General features: G+C 37.5%; 2 protein-coding genes across 3 annotated transcripts in view; one reads left to right on the forward strand and one right to left on the reverse strand.

Moving 5' to 3' along the window:
* The window catches only part of SZT2 (SZT2 subunit of KICSTOR complex), a 76,802-nt gene extending 62,355 nt beyond the window's left edge, over positions 1-14,447 (reverse strand). Inside the window, exons 1-10 of the mRNA XM_070941426.1 lie at positions 14,418-14,447; positions 11,891-12,016; positions 11,542-11,715; positions 11,073-11,243; positions 9,946-10,077; positions 5,275-5,434; positions 3,670-3,776; positions 2,445-2,655; positions 1,721-1,891; positions 139-370 (exon numbers count right to left, since the gene is read on the reverse strand). Of these exons, the coding sequence (XP_070797527.1) occupies positions 139-370; positions 1,721-1,891; positions 2,445-2,655; positions 3,670-3,776; positions 5,275-5,434; positions 9,946-10,077; positions 11,073-11,243; positions 11,542-11,715; positions 11,891-12,016; positions 14,418-14,447 (1,514 nt within the window). The remainder of the gene's footprint in view (positions 1-138; positions 371-1,720; positions 1,892-2,444; positions 2,656-3,669; positions 3,777-5,274; positions 5,435-9,945; positions 10,078-11,072; positions 11,244-11,541; positions 11,716-11,890; positions 12,017-14,417) is intronic.
* Positions 14,448-14,546: 99 nt separating this feature from the next.
* The window catches only part of MED8 (mediator complex subunit 8), a 32,860-nt gene continuing 21,516 nt past the window's right edge, over positions 14,547-25,890 (forward strand). For both annotated transcript variants that reach the window (XM_070939630.1, XM_070939629.1), the window contains exon 1: positions 14,547-14,613. In XM_070939630.1, the coding sequence (XP_070795731.1) occupies positions 14,608-14,613 (6 nt within the window). In that variant the 5' untranslated portion in view covers positions 14,547-14,607. The remainder of the gene's footprint in view (positions 14,614-25,890) is intronic.

Raw genomic sequence — 25,890 nt, forward strand, 5'->3', positions numbered from 1 at the left:
ATAAACATTGTTCACATTAACATTCCATATTGGGACTAAACAAACATTTAAACAAACTAAAGGGCAGTGTTACATATTGCCCATAGCCCTTGGGGGTGGGGAAGCCCCACTCAAAGGGCGCACCAAGCAAATCTTCACCTCTGCAGGGTGTTCCAGAAGCGGCGTATCACAGTGGTGCGATAGAGGCTGGTGATGGGCTTCCGTACAGTACAGCTGATGTCGTGCAAAATGTCATAACTGCCCTCCATAGTGACTTCCACCCATGTGCTACGTTTCGAAGGATCTAGGGGCCAGGGAGCCACAGCCAAATACTCAATTCTCATATTGTGCTTCCATAGCAAGATGAGCTTCACTTCCAGTTGAGTACCACCTGTAAATGTGCAAGAGGAATGAGCAATGTGTTTTAATAGAAAAACATTAGCCCCTCCTTAACAAAGTCTGACTTTTTAAAATTTTGGCACAACTTGTGCCAAAATCAGCACATTTATGTGCCTGATTAATTTCTATATTCTGTTGCCTATTTCTGTTTTTGATGTCTATCTTACTGATTTATCTAGGTTGTTCTAATGTTATTGCTCCAGTGAATAGTGATGTTGGAAGAACCAGAGAAGACTCTGAAGGAATACACTCCATATTTACTTAATATTTCTATTTTTAATTGATCTCAGAACTTGGAGTTCCAATATCTAGCTAATATTTATGAAATGCTTTTCTGAAAACAACCCATTAATATTTTCTGCAATGGGAAGCACAGCAATGGCAGTCATTTTTTATAAACCAGCTAAAGTAACAATTTCAATCTCAGTGTAGCTGATGATCTATTTTGCTTGCTATCTTGAACTACTGTGAAATATTTTTAATGAAAAGTAGATAAAACAAGATTTCTCATTTTTTATGTTACACATTTATATACTATATTTAAAGAAATGCAGATCAACAATGGGGCTTTTAACAATTACAACTCAATACAGTAACTAATAAAGCTACCAATAAACAGGCCACTATATTACAGATGAATACTGCCTTTACGCAGAATACTACTAAATGCCATTTGTTGAACAAGACGATGGAATTTTGCCTACTCTACCCATATATCTTAAGTATAAATCAGGCACCACAAGCATTCAAAAACAAAATATGCATTTGACAGTCAGTCCCCATAAAGCAAAAAATTGTTTTGGCACATTTCTATCCCACTACTCTTTTATGGAACTCAAAGCACTGCTTGTATTCACAGTAATTTTTGAGTTGTTAGTTTAAGATAAATTAATTGGGAGTTCCCAGGTGAGATTTGACAATAAATTTTACAGACATAATTTTAAAAGCCACTCCACAAATGAGTTATATTCAAGATTAGAAGTAGGATCATGCCCCAGCAATACTTCTACAACCTTCAGAATGCTTAATATTGTGAAATTCAGCATCACTGATTTCAGATCACATGGTTCTTGCTAGATTTTGTTTTTGGGGGGTGTTGGATGCTTGAAGCCTCTGCAACACCCCCTAATTTACATTTTAAAAATTCTCAGTCCCAAAAAGAACAGTTATTTTCAGCCTTATTTTCTTCAATGACTTCTAGTGTGTTGCTAGCCATCCCTTATGGGTCTTAGAAGCCATTTTGCAAAAAGTGCAGCCCCCAGAGGGAAAATAATGCATGTCCATGATCACAATTGGCAACATACACTGCCTGAAACAGACTAAGAAAACACCGAATAATCACCTTTTGTAATATTGACTTCACGGATACTATAGCCTTCTCGTAGCCGCACAGAGATTATACTAATAAGATCAGCATGGACCTCCTTTTCTGTATGCTTCTTTCGCCTCAAGGCAAGGGCTGGGTTGCTGCTTGCAGAAACAAGATGTTCATTGAATAATCTGTGCTGGGAGACTGCAATGATAGCAAACACCATGCAAGTGTTATTTCCAAACTGATCTATCCTGCAAACTATTTCTTCCTCCTATGAGGCCATGAGCCATTTCAGGAATCTCAATGCAGGAATTCAAGCATTTTATTATGTCCCTTTGCACATGGGTGACAAATGCAGCTGTGTAAACAGTAAATATAGCATTATTTTTTTCTCATCCTGCACATCACCACTTACAGCAATAATGAAGGCCAGGCAAATCACTATAACCCTCAAAGCATCCAAAGAGAAAAATGAATCCCTTCAATCTGTTTATAGTTAACTACCATTTTTATTTAGCTTCGGTTAATATAGTTTTCAAAACTTGAAAGTGGCGAAGAGCTAACAGAATTATAGAGACCCATCTGTTCCTTTACCCCTTGCAAAACCCATTATTCTCACTAATATTGGCAAAAATGGACTACTCTTCAGTCCGACATTTCAATCTGACCCAAGATTCTTATCTTCTTGGCACAGGTGAAAATAGGGTAGATAAGACTGAGAAACTACATCTAAGTCCACGGAAGGTAAGCTTACCACAGTAATATTCAGGATTCAAGGATTCCCCACTGCGCAGAAAGGAATATGGGAGAAAAGCTTTATGGTAGACGTTCATGTCTAAACTAGAAGGCTCAACTTCAGGACATGTGGAAAGGTATGTGCCAAATGTTGCCATTGCAATGAACTTCATGAGCTCAACATTAGGAACATGACCAAAACTGCAGTCATAAGAATAGACTCCTCCCACCTACAAAAGAGAAAAAGAATGCACAATAACTTTGTCAAGAACAGATTCCTTCTCTTATGTTGAACTTAGCTCTATTTCAATGTAGATATTAGGGATATCTTCAATGCTGTAGTTGTAGTGACAGAAAATATTTCTAGACATAGCATACTTATACTCTGGTTTCTAAATGTCTACGGAGATTCTCAGTCATCATCAGGTCATGATTGTCCCAAAGGTATTTTTTCAAGACGCAATTGGACTTTCTGGTTTTTCTTTGAAGATGGTTCACTTCTCATCCAAGAAGTCAGAGCTGAAGAAGATTCTTGGATGAGAAGCGAAATGTCTTCAAAGAAAAATCAGAAAGTCCAGTTGCCTCTTGAAAAAGCATCTTTGGGTCTGGTCTCTAAACCAGAAAAACATGAAAGAGAGAAGCAAATCTAATCATCAGTATTTTTCCTCTACCTTGAATTGCTGCATGAAATTGCCCTGCCACTGAAATGTGGAAAGGTTCCAATGGGTTTATATATTTGCATAAATCTAAATGCACGCCTTATCTGTAACTGATAAAAACTGAAGCTTCAACCAAATAATGTATATAAATGATTATACTGTACACATATCACATACACATGCAAATAAACATACACACATATGAACAAACTATATGCCAAGACTTGAGCTATTTCACTGTTTAAATTCAAAAGCATTATGTGCACTTCTACAGATATCCACTCAGAAGCAAATTTAACAGGAACTATTCCTGGTTAAGTAACTGTGGATTATAGCCTTAATAGTCAAACCATGGATCAGCATTTGCTCATCGAACTAAGTACTACAACTAGACTCCTGGTATCACCATAAATAATTTCTCCTTCGGTTATAACCAAATACTGAAAAGGTCAATAAGCAAGCACTAGCTTTCATATTGCCATTAGAGGCAGATGGCTTCTGTCTTTAGTATTAGGATGGCCCTAACTGCAATACATTCACAAATATGCAAGCATGGGCCCACAGCCCGTGTACTTTCAACAGCACCTGAATAAAAGAGCAGGCCACAGTCCCACTGCGTAGTTGATTGAGCAGAGTCTCACAGACTGCTACATCTGGCACACTGGTGACACCATCTGTGATCACAATGATCCCTTCAAATAAGAACAACAATTATCAACACTAAATAGACACAAACATTCCATCATGGAAGGCAAGAATTAAATTCTGAGAGATTTGCAAGTGACAGTGCTGAGGAAAAATAACTAACTAGAAAACAGCAATGGCCCTTTTCCTGAATCTATAACAAGATACATATTAAACAAAACTGATGACAAGACCAATCTAAAATTAAAAAAAAACAAACTTGTTGGTCCACTGTAATTGTTACATTTTAAATTAGATCCTATTATTAATTGCAAAACCCTTTTGCAATTAAATAAGGCTGATGGCAAAGAAAGAATTATTTGCAGTAGTTTTTTCCCCAACTCTACTGATTTCCAGCATGCATTTTACAATACTACAACCATAGTTTTATTACTTTTATTTTACTTTTACTTTTAGAACACCTACAATAACTACAAAGAGAAATTTCCTTACAGTCAGAATAATAATTGAAACGGCTTGACTCCAGAAGTTGTGGATGTTCCATCACTGGAGGTTTTCAAGAAAAAACTGGACAGCCATTGCCATAGTGCCATTATGATGGCGAACCTATGGCACATGTGCCGGAAGTGGCATGCAGAGCCATCTCTCCGGGCACGCAAGCCATCACCTGTTGCTCTTCCAGGTTCTGGCGCACCGGCCAGTTGGTCTTCACGCGCGTGGCAGCGCTAGAAACCAGAAGAGCAGTTGTCCGGTGCGCATATGCATGCCAGGCGGCTGCTCTTCTAGTTTCCGGTGTGCACATGCGCACCGGCCACCTGGTCTTCCAGTTTCTGGCATGCATGCATACATGAAGACCATGTGCACTGGAAACCGGAAGATCATCTTCCTGACACGCGCATGGGCACCGGCCAGCTGGTTTTCGCGCGCACGTGTGCCAGAAACTGGAAGACCAGGTGGCCAGCGTGCATGTGTGTGCCGGAAACCAGAAGAGCAGCTGCCTGGCTCACGCATGCGCACCAGGCGGTTGCTCTTGTGGTTTCCAGCATGGACATGCATGGATTCGCCAACACTGGCATAGTGTTTCCTGCTTAAGCAGGGGATTGGACTAGAAGACCTCCAAGGTCCCTTCCAATTTTGTTAATATGTTAATTCGTTCACAATTAGATCATTGTAGTTATAATCTGTACTGTGCTCAGAGCAAAAGGCTTGTTGCAGGTGGTTGAAAACTATAGAAAAACCTCAACAAGCATTCCTAAACAAAGAGCTCAACAACTCCCTATATTGGAGTTAATTTACTTCTAGGCTCAGAGAAGCAAAGCAAAACCTTGCAATGTTGCAAATGATGTAGTTATTATTACAGAGGAAAAACAGAAGAGTAAGCTATATATTCTGCTGCTCTTGGAGGAAAGATATGATATAAATTTAAGAGAACTGACTCCAGACAAGAGTACACAAGACTAACTTTATTTCCTTTCGTTGTCTCCCTTTTTCTAATTAAACATAAGAGATGGACTCTGAAACAGTTTTTAAAAAGATCCCACTCACCTGCAGTGGAATTGGAAGGAAGCAGCTGCAATGCCAAAATTCCCTGTCGAATCATACTGACAAGTCCAACATCAGCTGTAACCATTGAAACTCCCAACTTCTTCCCTGGCATTTCCTGAGTGTCACAAACATGCTCCTGGTTAAGGGATGACAAGTCCGCCTGCAAGAACAGAAGAAACTCTATTAACTATACCTCAGAAGTACATGCTTTTCATTACAGGTACCTCAAGCCTTTTTTATTAATTCCTCTCAAAAGTCAGTTTTCACTGATCCATTGGTCCATATAAATACAACTGGACTACTGGAATTCTCTCTACTTGGGGCTCTACCTGAGGCTGTCCTTGAAGATCATCTGACCAACTTAAATCTGATCAGCATTCAATGGTCTAAATAATGATGGGTACATCTAGTTTTACTTACAAAACGTGTCTTCACCTATCCGTCAACTTCCAAGGATAATTTGAGATCCTAGTTATTATCTTTAAGCCTTTAAAACTCAAGGTCCGGCTTTCCAGTAAGAACTAGGAGACAGGTCCTGCCAAGGATCCTGTCCTCTACGGAGTTCCATCAGCAGAACCTGATCAGAACAGCAGAACCAGACCTTCTCAATGGTGACCTGTTCCTGTGCAACAGTTTGCCTTCTTATATACAGACGACGACTAATATTTTCTTGTAGTTCTCGAGTGTTGGCTAGGATGACGGTATTATCAAGAGAGATTAAATTTGTAATTATTGAACTGGATTAATACATAAGAGTGCCACCAGCATTTCCAGGCAATAAGTTTTCCCAAAATATAATCCATGTGCATATTGAATAAAAGTAGCAAGATACCATCCTAATGGAGTTCAGTTTTAATGGAGAAATCTTGACTGTGGATTCCATATGTTGTCATTCAACCTAACAGTTTGCAGCATGATTAAACAAAGACCTTCAGCATATTTTAGGTGTAATTCCATATGCTAGAAGCTTGATCCAAGTTGCTGTCATAGTGCATGCCATCAACTGTTACTTTGAATAAATACTATGTAAATTTCTTGACAAAATTTAAACTGCAATTCTAATAGTTACTTGATCATTGCAACTACACATGCAGATCTAAACCCAACTTGATTTTTCTAGTTCTTTTATCATTTTCAAATGACAATTGAGAAATATTTTTCAATAATTTTGTAACTAATATAGCACCCAGCAGAGAAATAACTACCATGTTTTCCCGAAAATAAGACCCTGTCTTATATTTTTTTGAACCCTGAAATAAGCACTTTGCCTTATTGCCATGCACTCAAAAGCCCGATTGGGCTTATTATCAGGGGATGTCTTATTTTGGGGAAAACAGGGTATGTGGTTATGTTTTTTTTCTTTCTTGTGTAATCAGAAACCACCCTTTTTTATATTTTTGACAAGATTTCAGCTTCCCATATTTTCCTGAATAAAACTTTAAATATAGAAATTAAGATACCAGGGCAGGATATCTTTTGAAGAAATATATTTCTGGACCAAGTTTATCTGATCTAATGTCTTTCCATATTTCAAACAATTTAATGGCTTTTTGGATTTTTCCAGGCTTGGTGAACCTTTATAGAATATATTGGTTTTTCTATTTATGAAGTTACAAATAATGCTAGCATTTAGAATAGTTGGGGCTAGATGATTTAAAATACTTCTGTTGTCCTAATTCGTCTTAGGACGAATTAGAAGTTTGCTATTTTAATCTGTCATAATATCACTAATCAAAACTATACACATCCTCTCATTTAGCAACCACATTGTTCCCTAAATTTGAAGTCAAATGACCGCTAAGCAAACATGTGACACACAGATGTGTTGCAAAGATTACTGGTTGCTGCCATCTCATTTAGATAAAGGTCTCTTGTACGCCTTTTCCAGCATTACTTTCACCCCAGCTTGTGTTTGTCAGGCAGACAAAATTTGGTTGCAAGTGTGTGTAGTGGTCAGAAAATGTTTCATTACCCTCTTATTTGTGAATGGATACAAAACAGGGTAGCACTAAATGAGGAGTGTATTTTCTCATTAGATTTTTCATCAGCTGAAATAGTTTTCAATTCTCCTTTTTCTCCTGATTGTTCTAACTGTTGCTTTGTGATTGCAATACAGTGTATTACACTGAGTAGCTTGCTTTTTCACTAAACCAGGCTTCTTGCCTTCGATAGATTTTAGGTGGCTAAAGCTGGTTTCCTCTGAACTGATAACTATTTCAGAACTTCCCCAGACTTTGTTTTCTTCAATATCCTTGTCTGCTGTACAATGAATAACATTTTCACTTTTAAAAACAGATTTAGCAGCTGGGGGTTGGTATGTACTTATATTGTACAGTTAGTTTTCAGCAGCATCTATTTCCGTTTATTTTGTTTAGAACTAAGAACATTGAGACAAAATTTTATAGTATACTATTCCCAAGAGGAATGCTTGCCTGAACCCAATGTTGGCTGGACCACAGCCTGTAGTTAAGACAGCCAAGTGTCTTTATACTAAGAAATGCTTAAGATACCTAAAAAAATAGTATTGCCAAATATAAATATTAATAAAACCATACCTCTTGAAACCTCTTTGAACTAAGATGTCAGCAAAAAACAACAGCAATTATACTAGGATTTCAGTTAGGAAATACTAGTGTCATCAACTTTTGCTAGCTACTGTTATAGTTCCCATCTGAGCTCATCTCCATCAAGCAGCTCTCTCCCGTTCACTGTTACTGATCCTTTGCTGAGAAAGATTTTCAGCTTTCTAAACAAATATGGGGAAATGCTCTAGAAATTGCAAAGGAAAATCAACAATACAAAACAACAGTCAGCAGGAAAGAGTAAATACTTACGAATATGCCATGAAACCCAGCTTTCTTTCTCCAAATTCCTACCCGCTTTAAGAATGAAGGTACTAGTAGTCCTCATTCAGTGACTGCTTCAGACAACAACCATTTGCAAATTACAACAACAATGTAAAAGTAATTTTGCAACCAATGCCTGCATTTACAACCTTCACAGTATCTTTTAGTCACACATTTGCCATTGTTAGTACGTGTTGCCTGTGACTGACCCCTTTTTTTCCCCTTCTCACAGACACATTGTCCAAATAAGTTCTCTCTTCCTGAGCTGCTTTTGTTCCCAGTGCAACCTCAGCTCGGACTCTAGTTGCTTAGATTCCCTGGCTGGCTCAGCCTGCTGCCCCATTCTGACAAATATAATCAATTTCACAATGAAGGCTATTTTTGCCCAAATAGTTTGTGACTCTACAGTGAGAACAGCTGAGTCTAGCACATTCTTTTCAATGTGCATTGTCCATTGTGTGCCTTATTTTTACAATCCCTCACCAATTAATGTAAACTCAAACATTAATTTCCTTCTTGCTAATTATCCTGCCCCTGGGGTGAGCATTCCAAAGGGAGAGGGAGTTGGGAAAAAGCAGATTTGCCCTTTTACCTAGCTTCCTTGCCAGTCAAATTCTTGAAACCTTTCCTCACTATATGGGCTCTGCCAGCTGTTTGAGACCATATCCTTCTGATGCTGTAAACTAAAGCTGAAGTAAATCACAAGCACAGTTGCAGTCACACGATTTTTCACTCAGCAACCACTTCATTTAATGACAGAGAGGTCCCAATTAATGTTGCTAAACTATGGCTACCCGTATTATGTTTCTCATTAGTTCTCACAAAAGTAGGCATGCTACAAAAACTTGAAAAAGAAACTTTTGAAAGAAAATTTCAATTTGCTAAGCTAGCAAAATGTAGTGCTAGAATTATTCTGATCCTCAACAAGTGTGAAAGAGCTTCCCACTATCAGGATAATAATTGGGGTAATAATAATAAGACAATAAATCTCTATTTTAGAGCTCCAAATATGCCCTTGATTATAGTTATTAGGTTCCTTCTAACATTCATGCATCTTGCCCTTTCAGACAACTATTTTATAAACTACTATTCAGTACGAACAATTATTACTTCCAAACTCCAGGGCGTACAAAGCACATTGTCAGCCACTCCAGGTACCTTCAAGTTTTATATTCCAATAAAGTATTGAAATAATTAAAGCCAGTTTCTTTTACACAATTAGGACAATTTACATAAGTCATAAAAGATTTAATATTCTATAGTATTTCAATACATTCACAGCATATTAAACATAGTATCTCAGCATTCCTTCTGCAAACGGCTAAAGCAGAACATGTCATCTGTGCATCACAGGCTTATAATTTGCATAAGAGGCTCTAGAATAGAATAAAATAGGAATAGAAGAGGAATAAGAAGAGTCTCAATTTATATAATGTATAATGATAAATGTATTTTATAAACACATTTTACTATTATACTATTTTGTATATAATATAGTATATTATACTATTTATAATAGATTATTTATTAATTATACATTTCTAATTTGAGTCTGAATTTATATGTTGGTTTTCTTCCCTTTCCTTTTTAGCTGATCAATTTGCCATGGATAGGCAAGCAAATTACGGTTAATTAGAACCATTTTTGCAAGCCTTATTAAGTCAACTTCAACAAAATCCCTGTGTGTAGAAAAATTAGTTTTTTTCCTCCCAGGGGAAGGTCCTAGCATGGACTGCTGGGAAAAACAGAAAAAGCCCACAACAGGAAAGAATATGAAGAGATTTTCCACTGATTCAAGAAGAAAACAGTTACTATGGCTTCTCACCTGAGTTTTGGCTTCATATTGGTGTTGGAGTATCTCAGCCACTTTGTTTTCAAAGGCGCACAACTGTGTATAAACCTGGTTCAAAAAGGTTTCTGTCTTTGTTCCATTTGACAGGCAACCTTGGAACAGCACCTGGGCCATGGGGAAAAAATCTGTCAGTTTTATTTGGCAATGAAATCCTGCAAATGCTATACCCGTGATGGTGAACTCATGGAATGCATGCCCAAAGTGGCACATGAAGCCATGTCACCCGGCACAGGCGGCCTTGCCTGTTTGTCTTCTGGGTTTCTGGCACACATACGCGTGTGACGATCAGCTGTTGTCAGCTGATGATCGGCATGTGCACCGGCCAGCTGATTGTCAGGCATGCAGGAGCGCTAGAACCCGGAAGTTCATCTTTTCTGGAATGTGGCCCCGATGAGCGTGTGAGTGCACACGCAATGTTTCTACGCAACCTTTTCGGCATTTGGTGAAAAGGATCACCATCACTGTGCTATACTAATGAAACCCAAAAAAATTATAAAAGGGAACTATCTCAGTTCACTAACAGAACATTTTTAAAAAGCAGATTCAAACTTATATACATACAAAGCAGTAATTAAAGTGTTAATTTCCTTGGCAAATTGTACCTCTTTATGGTTTCATTTTTTTGATATTTTGCACAAGTTACTCCCACACAAAGAACTCACATTTTATGTTAGATTAAACAACAAATATTTTTATTTTCAAAACATAAATTACATCTATGTTTGATATAATTAGACCAAAGATATAAAGTTCACCTGGGCTAATAGTCACCTTTCTTGCTGATCAAACCAGCTGCATATAAAAAGGTTACCCAGAGAATCCATCTACATGCAACATGTTCTAGCCAACAAATGTTTTTTACAACACAGACAGGCAAATCGAATGTTTTAGACGATGTTTTTCATAAAACATACTGACTACTGTCAATGTTACAGATTATGTAAGTCCAAAATGCCCGCAAGTAATTCAGGCTACCTAGCCCATTTTAAAATGCTGCAGATTACAGTCCATCACTGTATTTATTGGCAACAAGTTGTTTTAATTCTAAACAGTTTAAACATTTCACCTAAACATCTCAAAACTGAAGATATAAGAATTACCTGATGCATCTGTAAACTAATGATAGAAGAATATGCTTGGATAGTGATGAAAATCTCAGGTTGAAATATAATATCAGAACCTGGGATTCTAAAGGGCTTTAACAATCCTCCTAAACATCTTGAGAGAGCATAGAACACTTCATCAAAAATTATCTCCCCAGGAGAGTCATCCTGGAAAAAAAAGAAGAGAGGATATGCAAGTTTTCCTTAATTTACACTCACCTGGAAATATGTCTTAAGAATTTTACATTTTAAATATTCAGAACTCATAATAATTTTCACCAGTGAAGATATACAGATTAAACATCTCCATAAATATAAGCTAGATTTTTAAAAATAGGAGCTAGTAGGCAGGTTTCTCTTCAGAGGGGATATACAGTATTTGAGAGTTCTAAACAGGAAGCACTCTCAGCCAAAGAAAAAGGATGGAGAAACTCAAATTACAATTTGGAGAGAGTAATATACTTACTACAATCCCTGTAGATGGACTCAAATCCAGTTCAATCACAAAACGGTACTGGTGTGCAAGGAAAGTGACATGTGTTGAAGGCACTAGGAGGTACGGCTTAATTTGCAAAGGCTCATCAGGTTGCCAGCTGTTTGGCAGGATGCTGAGAATATCTAACTCACTGTCTGACTTTACCTTCAACAAAACAAAAAAACCAAATAGAGACAAAGCTAAAAACAAAAATTGAAAGAAATCACAGAATTCCGTACATGAATTATTACTCTTCCTAAAATCACAAGAACTAACCCCTTTCTGCTTCTCTCACGTTACAAAACAAATGTTTAGAAGCTTTGCAATAAAATTTACTCACCAATTCAGCTTCAGACATCGAGCAGATAACCTGATGCAAACGACCAAGAAACCAGGCTAGTCGCACATTACGTGAAATTCGATAGTCCTTCTTCATCAAGAGGAACACCTGTCCAGCCTCCTCTATCTGCAAATTTTAAAAAAATCATTAGCAATAGCACTTAGATTTATATACCGCTTCACAATGCTTTACAGCATTCTCTAAGCGGTTTACAGAGTCAGCATATTGCTCCCAACAATCTGGGCCTTTGGAAAGGAAATATGCCCATGTGTTTTTTCAATCATTAAAAAACTATTTGGTATTTAAATTGTTACCTGTATTATATGACAAAACAGAAGTTATCACATTCACATTTAATTTCATGCTCTAAAGCTGAAAAGGGGGGGGGCTACTGAATGTATAAAACAATGTATTTAACTGGATTTTTTTCTCCCACTTTATAGAGTAATTCTGACAGATCAAACAAAAAGCCACAGTTAAATTGCTGGATTAAAAAACGTGAAAAACATCGTTAGAAATGAAATGAGATTGAAATGATACCGTTTTCCCCAAAATAAGACATCCCCTGATAATAAGCCCAATCAGGCTTTTGAGTGCATGGCAATAAAGCCAAGTGCTTATTTCAGGGTTCAAAAAATATAAGACAGGGTCTTATTTTTGGGGACACGCAGTATCTACCATTAAATCTTAGAAAATTTGACAAAGACGGTAGTCTACTGCATGAGGAACCTGAGCATTCATGACCATGTATTATTTATTTACCTTTTTATTTACCGGTATATATGGTGAAGTGAAGAGAATGGAATGGAACACATTGTAGCCAAAAAAAGAGCATCCAACTTCAGCAATTGGGTGGCTGAGTTAAAGATAGATTACCCACACAGCTGCATTTTTTTGGAGGAGGCAGGAACTGTGTCTTTCCAATCAGCTTGTTAATCAGCTCAGAATCACAGAATTCCATTGTGCTTATAGTATTAAATTTGCCTATATGGACTCCTAAAGGGCTCATCTCTTAATCACTTTGGACCTTTTTATTCTTTGGCTTTCTTTAAAGATCAAGAACTTCTGGACTGGCAAGTTTTATTGAAATTGAGTGAATATCTTTTAAAAAGAGTTTAGCTATAAATTGGATTTGTATTTTTTATTTATTTGTTTGTTTGTTCAACTTGTATGCCACCTTTCTCCGAATTTGGGAATATACAAGAGGATTGTTGGCTTTGGAAAATTTCAGAGATTAGAGGCTTAAACAGATTTGACTGAAAACAAAAACATTTCCACAGGTAAGGTTGGATGAGAACCCATATTTCTCTAATCCTTGTCTAACACCAACCTTCTGTAACAGGCTGGCTCTTGGTATATTTAATTAGCTAATTGTGGTAAGTAATGGTTTCTATTGCTTTGCTATGTCAATGATTTAGAAAATCATTTCAATAATAATTTCTAAAATGCTAATAAAATGCTAATCATGTTAAATCTTTTTGCTGCAAACAGGTTTCCAGCAAGCATGTTTCTTGAAACAATCATTTGCACATGACAAGTGACAAAAGATGAACTAATGACAGCCAAGAGCATCAAGCAAATACATGCTAACTTTTTCTCAGACATACTGGTTTAAATAAGACAATTTTATTCAAGGTCCATTTTTTCCCCTTCGCAGTAGTAAACTGAGACATAGACAAACTCACTTGAAAGTAAATTCTATTCTATTAGAGGGCTTTCCAAGTAAAGTTACATACAACTTTCTAGCTAATAAGAGCAGGAGCCCAAATGAGTGATATATACAACACCGTACTACTGAGAGCAAGACCCTGGGAAGATGGGCAGTTAGAAGTGACAGTTTCTGACTTTGGCAGGATAACATCTGCAGATAATGTCTATGGAGATTCTAAGTCATCCGGGTCATGGTTGTCCCAAAGGTGCTTTTTCCAAGAGGCAAATGGACTTTCTTTGGGACATCTGCAGTTAGTTTACCGTCCGCTCATCTTTCGTGCCTAGATTAGGCTGAAAAGTCCGTCTAACTTAACACTTCCTCTCAACAGGCTGTGTGTCAAACGCAGTTGCGGTCGGTTGCGGAACTATAGAAAACGGCATCACAACTCGTGTCTTACAAAAAGCTTTTCGCTCGGGAAAGCTGGAAAGTGGATTTATTATTTTTTTTTTTTAAAAAACGGACGTCCTCAAACCTTCTCCATGCAACAGGTGTGCAACTGCCTCACCATTCACCAGATCTGGCGCTGGCACCGGTGGTGCCTGGGAAAAAAAAGGCAGCCCGCTGCAACCCTCCCTCCCTCCCTCGCTCTGCAAAACCGAGCGGCTACTCCCAGCGGCATCCTTCGCCTCCGCCACAAAAAAAAAAAAAAAAAAAAACCCTGGCGACCCCTCTTTTCATTGCGCGTCTCTACCAATTAGGCTCGGAGCTTCTCAAAGGAAGGCACGCCCCGCGGGCGGGCGGGCGCGCGCAGCCACCACCACCCTTTTCCACAACAAGCTCCCGCGGGCGCAGCACGTGCGAACCTGGCGTACGTACCTCAGCCTCCGGTTGCTCTGGAGCCGCCATCGCTGGCCCTCCGATCGCCCCTCCCTCCCTCCTCCTCCTCCTGCCTCCTCTCCCGCCTCCTGCCCTCGCCTCGTGATGCTCTGACCCGGAAGAGGAAAAGAGGAAATGGCGTGAACCGCCCGCGTTTGCTTTTTAATCGCTGACCTCGGATTTCGTTGCCATGCAGGTGAAGTGGCCGCGGCGGTTGTGGTTTTTTTTTTTTTTTTTTTTTTTTTGGGGGGTGGGGGGGAAGGGGACGACGGGAACGCCGGACTTGTTTAAAGAGATTGCAAGATTGAGTTTGGCGTTGCTAAAAGCATAATAATAATTGCAAAAAAATAATAATAATTTAAAAGATCCGATCCGAGAGCGATCTAGGCTCCGGGATCTAGGCGCGGAAATCCGTGGTTTGTTTTATTAGCCTGCATTTGTTCAACACACACACGCTGATCATATGCTAAATTCTGCCAGGATGATTAGGGGACTGGAGACTAAAACATATGAAGAACGGTTACAGGAACTGGGCATGGCTAGTCTAGTGAAGAGAAGGACCGGGGGAGACATGATAGCAGTCTTCCAATATTTGAGAGACTGCCACAGAGAGAAGGGGGTCAAGCTGTTTTCCAAAGCACCTGAAGGCCAGACAAGGAATAATGGATAGAAACTGACCAAGGAGAGATTCAACCTAGAAATGAGGAGGAACTTTCTGACAGTGAGAACAATCAACCAATGGAACAGCTTGCCTTCAGAAGTGGTGGGAGCTTCATCACTTGAGACTTTCAAGAAAAGATTGGACTGCCATTTGTCAGAAATGCTGTAGGGTCTCCTGCTTGAGCGGAGGGTTGGACTAGATGATCTATAAGGTCCCTTCCAACTCTGTTAATCTGAATGTACTAGGCTTTCGCCAGCCTAGTCGTAAATTAACAGGGTCGATCAGAAATGATGTAGGAACTTCCTGTAGCAGCAGATTGAGGTGGGGATTGGCAGAGGAGTTGGGGGCTGGAACAAGACACATGTCCCACCGTGCAAAGAGCGCACACTGATGAGAAATGGCAACCACACTGAACCTCGAAAGAGATCTGACAGTATAGCTGTTCAGAAAGCTGAAGTAATATGTCTTGCCTATTGGTTTGCTGCTACCCTGTTGGCTGTGCTTTTGCTCGATTTAGTTAGTTAGTACATTGACCTTTTGGGTGATTTATTTTTTAATCTTCGCCGTCCTTGTAATTAGTCTCATGCTAATTATGACTATAATTATGACGCAGTGGCTAAGATGCTGATGTTGATCGAAAGGTCGGCAGTTCAGCGGTTCGAATCCTTAGTGCCATGTAATGGGGTGAGCTCCCGTTACTTGTCCCAGCTTCTGCCAACCTAGCAGTTCGAAAGCAGGTAAAAAATGCAAGTAGAAAAATAGGGAACCACGTTTGGTGGGAAGGTAACAGCGTTCCATGCGTGTTTGGCATTTAGTCATGCCAGACACATGACCATGGAGATGTTTTCAGACAGCGCTGGGTCTTTGGCTTTGATACGGAGATGAGCACCGCCCCCTAGAGTCAGGAACAACTAGCACATATGTGTGAGAGAACTTTTACCTTTAGTGTTACATGAATGGATCTAGGCTGCATTCCCTAACAGCGGATGAAAGTAAGAATCCCATGCAGACTAGAATAGTCAGTGTCTCTTCGCACTTCTACCATTGGGCAGAAGACATCGAAGCATAGCCAGCTGAACAAATAGGTTTAAAAATAGTTTCTATCCTTGGGCTGTCAAACTCTTAAACACAACCACAATCATTCCATGCGCACACGGAAACCTATGACTAGTTTTTCTTTTTCTTTCTTTCTTCCCCCCCTAATTACTTGCATAGGGATTATTCTTTATATTATTTATGTTTGTATTTTTTGTCATGGATTGCACCAGTGAGGCTAAAACCAATTTTGTTGTATACATGATGTACAATGACAATAAAAGCTATACTATAATAATTTTCCTCAAACCCTTTGTGTGGCAATAGATAACTTTAAGAATGTCTAGCTAGCCTGGTCTGTTGTGATATCACTGATTGGTTTGCAGTTAACAGCTATTATCAGATTGAAGAAAGTTACAACAGGATTTGCTAACCGAATCCTAGAACATGTCTTTTGAAATAGACAATATAAAGAGCTATTTTAAGTCAGACATTTTGAATCTGTATGCCATCTGGGATGACTGAATATATACATTTTAGGTAACTGCAGATGCCAGCAATGCTTAATTACGGTAGCAGGATTTTGACAGATGATGAGTAATGTAAAATGCGGGAAGAACTGCCTTAGAAAAATGACTGCAACTAAAATAATGTTAAACCCCAATTTCAAATTGTGCTTACAATATACTTTACTGTGTCTGAGGCATTATATACATTCTGTAAACTGACCTACCAGTACCTCTCCACACTCCACAATCCGGGCTGCAGAAATTTAGAGTACCACTAGATGGCACCCATTAATTACAGGAGTTATTTAATATAATCAGAAAAAAGCTTAGGGGTAGGGGCCACAATTGTCTCTGTTGCAATGGAGCTATCCCTATTGCTTTTTAATGTATAATAAAATTAAAAAAGGAAAATAACTAGATACAAGAACAAATGATAATACAAGGAAGAAAAAAGAGAAGCCAAAAAATAAAGTACAAAAATGTACATAGAAATACATAGAATGATAAAACATGCAAGAGTGTCTAGTCTTAAAGAATAAATTAAACTTTAACCCCATAGAAAAGCAGTTCATATATAAGTATTTCTTCCATTCAGGATGTTGAAGTGTGCATTCTTTCTACTATAGTAGGACAATCATCATAATGCCAATAGAAGTGAATATTTAAAGGTTGCATTCAGGGTCCTTGGTGCTCTCTGAGCGTGTTGTTTTCTTCCAGACACTTCGTTATCCAACTAGATAATATCATCAGATATTACCTTTAGAAGGTAATATTAGAAGGGAGTGAGTTTTAATTTCTGTTTATAAACAGAGATTGACACCAAGATTAATACTAGACCAACAATCAAGCAGTAAACAACAGCCTAATCAAGGAACCACCAAGAACACTCCCATCAACACTGATAGGATAACCCACTCATATATAAACAGAGAGCAAATCCCACTCCCTTTGACCACTGATGATATTACCTAGTTGGGTAAGGAAACATTTGCAAGAAAACAACCAAGCTCATAGAACACCAAGAACACCACAGTTATTTTAATTGCTGCCTATGCAATATTTCTTAAAAGTTATATAGGGTTCAAATTTTCACAATATAATTCACCAACACATTTACATCTTTGACCTTTGTTTCTTTTCCCAACATCCTGTTTACAACCTTACTAACCCAACATATGCCAATGTGAGGGCAAGTCCAAAACACCCTAGAATTCCTTCTGGCATATGACATTTCCAAAATACAAAATTTGAAAGCCAATCATTATTGTACATCCCCTGAAGTGCCCAATAGTCCCAAAAACTCTTCGTTGAATTTATCTCAAGATCATGCAATAATAATTCAATGTTGTTTAAAATCCTAGCTGATTTGTTGAATATCCTACCTTATTTCAAATTTTAATGGCCGTTCATTCAAATGGACCTACCAATTCAACTTTTTCTAATTTGAATAAATTTAACTGTAATTAAGATAATTAAAACATATTCTAGTGATATTAATAAGTAGAATAATGAATATGATGCAAAATATATAATAAAGAGATATTTTACTGCTTATATTATTGAGCAGTTTTGCATAGTCTATTTGTTTTTGCAAAGTCTCAAACATTTTGAAAAACTGACCAGTGGCATGCTAATCTAAATTATTAATGAAATTTTTTTTCCTTTTTCAATTCAGAAATACGATTTGCAGGCATTTTAAAGTTCGTTTTCCCTATAAAGTCTGGTGAAAATTGAAATAAAATCTGATTTTTCCAGCATATTCCCAAAACATCTATAGTTTTATATATAGGAAAAGCAACTGAGTTGTTTATAAAACTGGAGTCATATATCAAATTAAGTACCGATTATTTAATAATAATTTTCTAATTGTGCCCATAATGGCCTTTGAAGTAATTCTTTTGATTTCTAGGAAATAATAGATGTTAAAATAGAAGCCCAGTAGTATAGATGAAAATCAGGAAAATTAAAATTTCCATCTTTTTATGAATGTCTTAACATCTTAGTTCATTCACAGCTTTGTCATCTTACAGTATCCATTTGCTATAATTCTTTTTACATAGAACTGTCCTCGAATACCACTGAAAACTTTAGTATGTTTACTGCACAGTCCTATTACTGCCAATGACATTTTTGCTGTGGGAGCTGCACTAACACATGAAATATTTCAAAATGAAAATTCAAGGGTCAAGAAGCCCTCCCCCTGGTGGGTATTTTCCATGGGGGTTCCCTTTTTGGAAAAAAGATATCTCCTACTTCTGGCTTTTTGGTAATTTGTAAAAAGCTTGGTTGTTCCAGAAAGTTTTGGGACTTGAATGCTGCATTATTTCCAGTGCCAGGAATATTCTTCTGGGGATAGATAATCAAGCAGTGGGTTTGCAAGTATTTGGAAATAAAGTGATGACCAGAAGTCAACATGGATTTATTAAAAACAGATTGTGCCAGACTAATATTGCTTTGTTTGACAGTGTGATTAGATTAGTAGATGAGGATAATGCTGTGGATGAAGTAGACTTCAGTACAGCATTATATAGATCATAACCTTCTTTTTGATAAACTGGAAAGTTATGGGATGGATGGTCCCACTACCAGATGGATTCACAGTTAGCAGAAAAACTATAACCAACATATGATACATAGTGGTCTATATCTCCATGGAGGGAGGGATGCAGTGGGGTACCTCAGGGTTATCTCCTGGATCCAATACTCGTCAATGTCTTCATAAATGACTTAAATGGAGGAATAGAGGAGATACTCCTAAAATTTGTGGATGACACAAACCTGTGGGGTACCGCTGACAGAAGACAGCCTCAAGGTTCCAAAGAATCTCGATAGACTTGAATTTTGGCCCTATTCAACAATATGTTTTCAGTGATGAGAAATAAAAGATTCTGTAACTGAGGCAGGAAAAACCAGATGCACAAGTACAAGATAGGCGGTATCTGGCTTAATAATAGTATTGATTATTGATTAAGTATAAGTATAAGCACAAGAAAAGACAAATTTGTGTGAATCCCTCTCTTGCCAGGACTGTCTCCTGCTGATTGAGTAGTAGCTGTGAGTCTAGGAGAACCCCCAAAATGTACACCAGATATGTCCAGAGTAAAAAATGGCATCTTACCAGATGCTGGGAAATCAAAAGCCACTCTACCATGACAGCGTTCAGTTGAAGTCAGTTCAGCATCCCCTGCTCAGCCAGAAGATGGAGATGTATACCTTGCCTCGTACCAGTAAATGACCTTAGCCAGCAGTTTCATGTAAATGTTAAAAAGAGGATATACCGTAGATCTAAGCCCTAAGGGGCCTTGCATTGCAATGACTGAAATTGGCCACTGAGAAATGAGAACTGTTGCTAAACCGTGCCTCCTACTCCCAGCTTCCTAAGCTGGCTCCAAAGGACATCATGTTTCATGGTATTGAAAACCCCTGAGAGATGAGGAGAACCAGGATAGTTGTACCTCCCTTGTCCTGAGACCAGAGGCCAGTACCAATTCCATTTCAGTATTGTATTTTGGCTGAATTAGATTGAAAAGGATCCAGATAATCTGCTTTATCCAGGGCCCTTTATAGCTGGGTGCCAACCACCCTCTCAACAACCTTCCCTAAAAGACAAAGTTGGAAACTGGTTGAAAGTTGTCTTAAACTATTGGGCCCAAGGATAATCTTTTGAGATTATCCAGTCAAGTCAGTAACTCCCTCTAGCAAAGAGGTACTAACAACTGCTTAGGCCCAACTTGATGCCATCTTCCTGGAAGCCCTGACCAACCAAGTGGCATGTGTCCAGAATATAGTTAGTTGGATTTACAGTCACAAGAACCCTATCCACTTCCTCCAGACCAATTGTTTGAACTCCCAGATAATGAAGCTCAGACATTTTTCATCCACTTCCAAAGGACCTGCTCAATAGAGTCCAACTCTGAAATTCAGTAACTATGTCTAGTATATGTTTTGAATATTCCTACAGTGACACTGTAAGAGCTCCCCCATCTCCTCTCCATCTAGGAGGGACATGATCATGTGAAAAAGGACAATTGACATCTATCTGTAGATGCAATAATGGTAGAGAAATAAATGCACAGGGTAAATTCTAATGAAACTCTTACCTGTGCTTCTTGATTTCACTCTTTGTTCTTTTCCAGTGGCGCTCTAAGCCTCTCTTGTGAAACCTGATTTGAAATTAAGAGGAATTTCCTAACTTTGACAGTTGTAAAGCAGTGGTACAACTTGTTTCTAAAGTTGGTTTGAAAAAAAAAAATTGGGATGGAACAGGTAGTCCTCGCTTAATGACATTTGTTTAATGACCATTTGAAGTTACGACAGTGCTGAAAAATAGTGACTTACGATTGATCTTCACATTTAATACTGTTGCAGTGTCCCCATGGTCAAGGGATTGCACTCCTTATGACAGTGGCAGTACCCTGCAATCACCTGATCGCCATTTGAAAACTTCCCAGCTGGTTTCCAACAAGCAAAGTCACTGGGGAAGCCAGCAGGAAGTCGCAAGTCATGATCATGTGATCTGTCACTGAACAACTATGGATGATTCATTTAACCTCATGGCAAAACTGATTGTAAAATTGAGTGTGATCACATGATGCCCCATTTAACAACTACACTCTTAACAAATTATCCAGTCCCTATTGATCATTTTTTTTTTTTTTTTGCTTTAATTTATATGCCGCCCTTCTCCGGAGACTCAGGGCGGCTTACAATGTGTTAAGCAATAACCTTCATACTTTTGTATATTTATACAAAGTCAGTTTATTGCCCCACAATCTGGGTCCTCATTTCACCTACCTTTGAAAGGATGGAAGGCTGAGTCAACCTTGAGCCTGGTGAGATTTGAACTTGCAGTAATTGCAAGCAGCAGATGTTAATAACAGTGCTTTAGACCACTGTACTACAGGCTCTTGTAATAATTGAGGACTATCTGTACGAGGATTGTTTTATTGGCAGGAGATTGGACTAAAAGACCTAAAATCCTTTCCAAACCTGTCATTTGGTGATTCATAAATAAACTGGTTTTTAAAAGTTGAGTCCATCTACTCTGATTTTTCCTTTGCTCACAATGAAAAAATATTAGGCCTATAAAAATAATTGAGTTCCATTTTTACAGATTCTGTAAGATATCAGTATCATAATTTTGTTATATGATTTTGATGAGTTATATAATTATTCAAGAAATGCTTAACTTTATTTTTCATTTTTTAGTCTGATCTTATTTTTTTAAATAAATTCTAAATGCGGTAGTTGCCCTGAGTTTCATAAAATTCCTAACTCTACGTTCAATATGTTTATTTAAAAAAAATTAATGACCTTTTTAATAATGGCATGTTTTAAATATCTGCCTTTATTCAATTTGTTGTTATTCACCTCATAATTGTGCATATTTGGTCACATTCCTACCAATTCCAGACCTGTAAAAAAAATCTGAACTTTTCCTTGTTTCTAATATGGCCGTGTGGATGGTTATTTGCAAGCTTAAAATAGTCTGCAAAACCTGAGCATAACTAGCTGTCTCACTGTCTCTCTCTCACTCTCTTCCCTCTCCCTCTGTCCTTGTGAAAAAATACTCATGATACAACAGTCTCTTGTTTGTGATGAAATTCAAAATCTGAAATTGCCTAAGGGAGTGGGATTGCATTCCATCTTTTCCCAGATCATATACAGACTCTGCTGCTCTTCTTGCTCTGTCTTGAACTACTCTGTTGCAACTAAGGACAGTTTCTGGCATCTATGCAGATTTTCTTCCTTTTAGGGTGTCTGCTTCTTAGACAGCAACTTAGGTGGGCAAGTTTAGTACTTGCCTTTCCACCTCGTTAATTTGCTCAGAGCCTGGACCTGAACTTGATTCTGCTGCTTTATAGTAATTGCGTCTGCTACAGCTATGTCCCTGATTTCTACAGAGGACTTGGAAGAATTGCTTGCAGTCAGGAATAGCAGATCCATCTTTGTTAATCCTCTTTCATTCCTGATTTGTCTTCCATGTGTATTCTGCTAGATCTTCTCTATGTAGCACAGCAGGCTTCCGCTTTCCATTTAAAATGTAGTTTTACGTGCACTTTCTGTATGGCTTAGGCAAACAGCAGTTGTAAGTGTGATGCCTAAGCCAAGTGTTGGTCATTAAGGAATAGGGCCTTTACAGTGGAAATCATCACTTCAGTTTTCCTCCTGGCCCTTACTGAATATCCATTTACTATTACAATTATTTACTGCTTAGTAGAAGAGCATCCACATTCTCTTATTGGAAAATTTTTCATTTCATTTAGATTTGACCTGTTCACTTGGGTCTTCACTTGGGAATAGTCTTGAAATATTCAAAAAAAAAATTGCCTTTTTTTGGCAAAATCTCTTTTTTGAAGGCTTACCACTACAATAGGTTGGGTCGTATTTGAAGTATTGCAGCTGGTGTTTGACATAGTGTTGTTGTTCACCATGCAGCAAAGTATTGTGGCTTACAGAATGAAAAGGTGGAAGTTCCAAGTTTCTTCTTCCAGAAATCCTCTGGGTCTTTGTACGCTGATATCCATCTCCCAATACCCTTTCAAGACAGTTTAAATATCTTAATAAGTGGACAAATACCAGATTTGGGGATATAATTTAGCAGCATATTATATTTTTAAATCTAGTCTTCCTCTGGGGAAATTGCTGCACATAGAAATAATATCTAAATAATATTAGTAATAATAATATTCCTGTTTCAGTGTATTAAGTATGTTATTGTCCTGCTTGGAAAATCTTCTGAGCTTCTACACGGATAACAGTTGCTACGTAACAGTTTTTTTATTTTATTTTATTTATTTATTTTGCTTTAATTTATATGCCGCCCTTCTCCAGAGACTCAGGGCGGCTTACAATGCGTTAAGCAATTAGTTTTGACCTCCCCCCCATCCTTCTCTTTTTTTCCTTAGAATTAGAGTTACACACTAACTCTACATTAATTCACCTTAGTTGGCAATTCCTCTGGCTGGCAATATCAGGTCTTCATAAATCTTATTCCAGAACATAGTCCCACTCTGGACTATGGATCTTTTTCCCATTCTAAATAAGTTTTCACAATTCAATGATCTTGCCATACATCTTCATTGGGGTTTTTTAATATTTTTTTTTATCCCGCCTTTCTTAAATCTGAAAAAGTGAAGACTCTCTTTTCCAGCAGGTTCATCACTGCTTGCTAGGAAGATTACATGACAGACAGCACTTATTGAAAATACTGTGACCCTGATTACAAGTATTTTTGAAATATATTCCTTGTGCATTAGAGGACATATTCCAAAACACAAATACTGACTGGGTTCATACTGTATATTGTGTACAGTTTGCTTAGTTACAGCTTAATATTTTCTGTTCACACAACTACTGAATGGGACTGATGGTGAGTCAACAGCAGGTAAGAGGAGGAGCCGCTATGGGACAGAGATGACAGTTGCTCTTTAAAAATTATGATTTAAATCAACTTGATTTAAATCAAATCCACTCTAAACTATTGTAGTTTATGTATCATGATTTCTGGGAATTAACATAAATCAAATGCTCATGGCTACTTGAATTATGTATGATATATGTACTGCTATACTCCGTGTTTCCCTTTCCTACACATGGACCAAATATAACCATCTTATTTATTGTACTTTGCCCTCCCTGACCTGGGACATCAGATGTTTTGTAGTATATCCTGAATATCATTAGTATGTGGTTGTTTATAGTATTGGCTAAATTAAAGAAAGAACATTAAAGGATGTCACATTCTGGTGAATGTAATTAAGATGAACAGTTGAGTAAACTTCAGGCATAGTAATTTGAAAAATCCCAAAAGATCCTGAAAATAGATAAATCACTAGCTGATTTTTATTTTTACCTTTAACTCTCAGGATTTTAACAGAAATGTTGCCAATTACTTCTTTTTTATCTAAACAAATTTACTTTTAATGTAAGATATAACAATAATAAAGCTTAAGAACAATTTTACTTATAGAAAATATTGGTGCTATCAAACATAGAAAAATACAGAGTAAAGATTACATAGCTGCAAATGGAGGTGAAATGTTCTAACATCAATGTACCTCAGATGTGGGAAAGTACATTTAGAAGCAAAAAAAGAAACAAAATTAAATTAATTTCAACATTGCTACACATAGCGTACAAACTGCTGGTCTTTATAAAACTAAAGTTCCTTAATAATTACTGCTTACGGATAATTGCTAAGACAGCTACTCAGCCTGTAACGTCTGCAAAGACTCATAACCTAACTACCAACGAAGCTGGATTTTATTGCTGAGTAATTTATTGCTTCATATTACTGAATTCCTGCTGTTTTTGCAATTGAATGTGATTGTGATAATTTGATCATGAATAACCATTGAAGTATAGAGAGGTACCTTACCAATTTGGGAGGAAGGGGCTGTGTGTTTGTGTTTATATGTTCATGTTGACTTGTGCACAAATACGCGCGTGTCAACATTTTTTTAATCATTTCATCTTCTCAGGGAATTTCCTTATTTTTCCAAATTTGGGAAAATTCTTGCTGCTGTTATAATATGTATTATTAAGTAAATTACCCCTTTACTATATTTCCCATTTATAATTCCCAATAGGAATAGTTCTGGTTAATATTCTATTTCTTCTCCAGTTAATTCTGCCAGCCATAAATGAATTTTCCGCCAATACTCTTTTGCTTTTTTACATCACCACCACATATAGTAGTACGTGCTGTGGTTGCATTTCCAACGTTTTGGTGATAAATTTCTAAACATTTTTGCCAATCTTGTTCTCCAGTATTACTTTGGCTTCTTGCTTAGAATATATCACCGAAAACATTATCGAATGCTTTTTGGGTGTCTAAAAATAGTGCCACCTGTCACTATGTATCTCATAATATTCTAAAACATCTAGTATTATTCTTATATTATTTTTCATTTGCCTTTTTGGTAAGAAACCGTTCTGATCGATATGAATATACTCATTTAGAAACTTTTTTAGACAATTGGCTATTATTGATGTAAATATTTTATAATCTGTATTTAGAAGAGATATAGGCCTATAGTTCTTAATTAGCATCCTATCAGAGTTCTCCTTTGGTATCAGTGCAATATTTGCCTCCACCCCTGATGATGGTATTTTTGCCTCTCCTAACACCACATTATATACTTCAAGTAAGACTTGGACACAATGTTCTGATGGAACAGTGGCAAAATAAATGGTTAAAAGAATTGAAATTTACATTATTTTACAACTTGAAGGATATTTTTTAATAAAATGATGTACCATCAGT

This window comes from Pituophis catenifer, unplaced genomic scaffold (genome assembly GCF_029215685.1).
Source record: "Pituophis catenifer annectens isolate HBS135680 unplaced genomic scaffold, rPitCat1.0.hap2 SCAF_3, whole genome shotgun sequence".
NCBI classification, from domain to species: Eukaryota; Metazoa; Chordata; class Lepidosauria; order Squamata; family Colubridae; genus Pituophis; species Pituophis catenifer.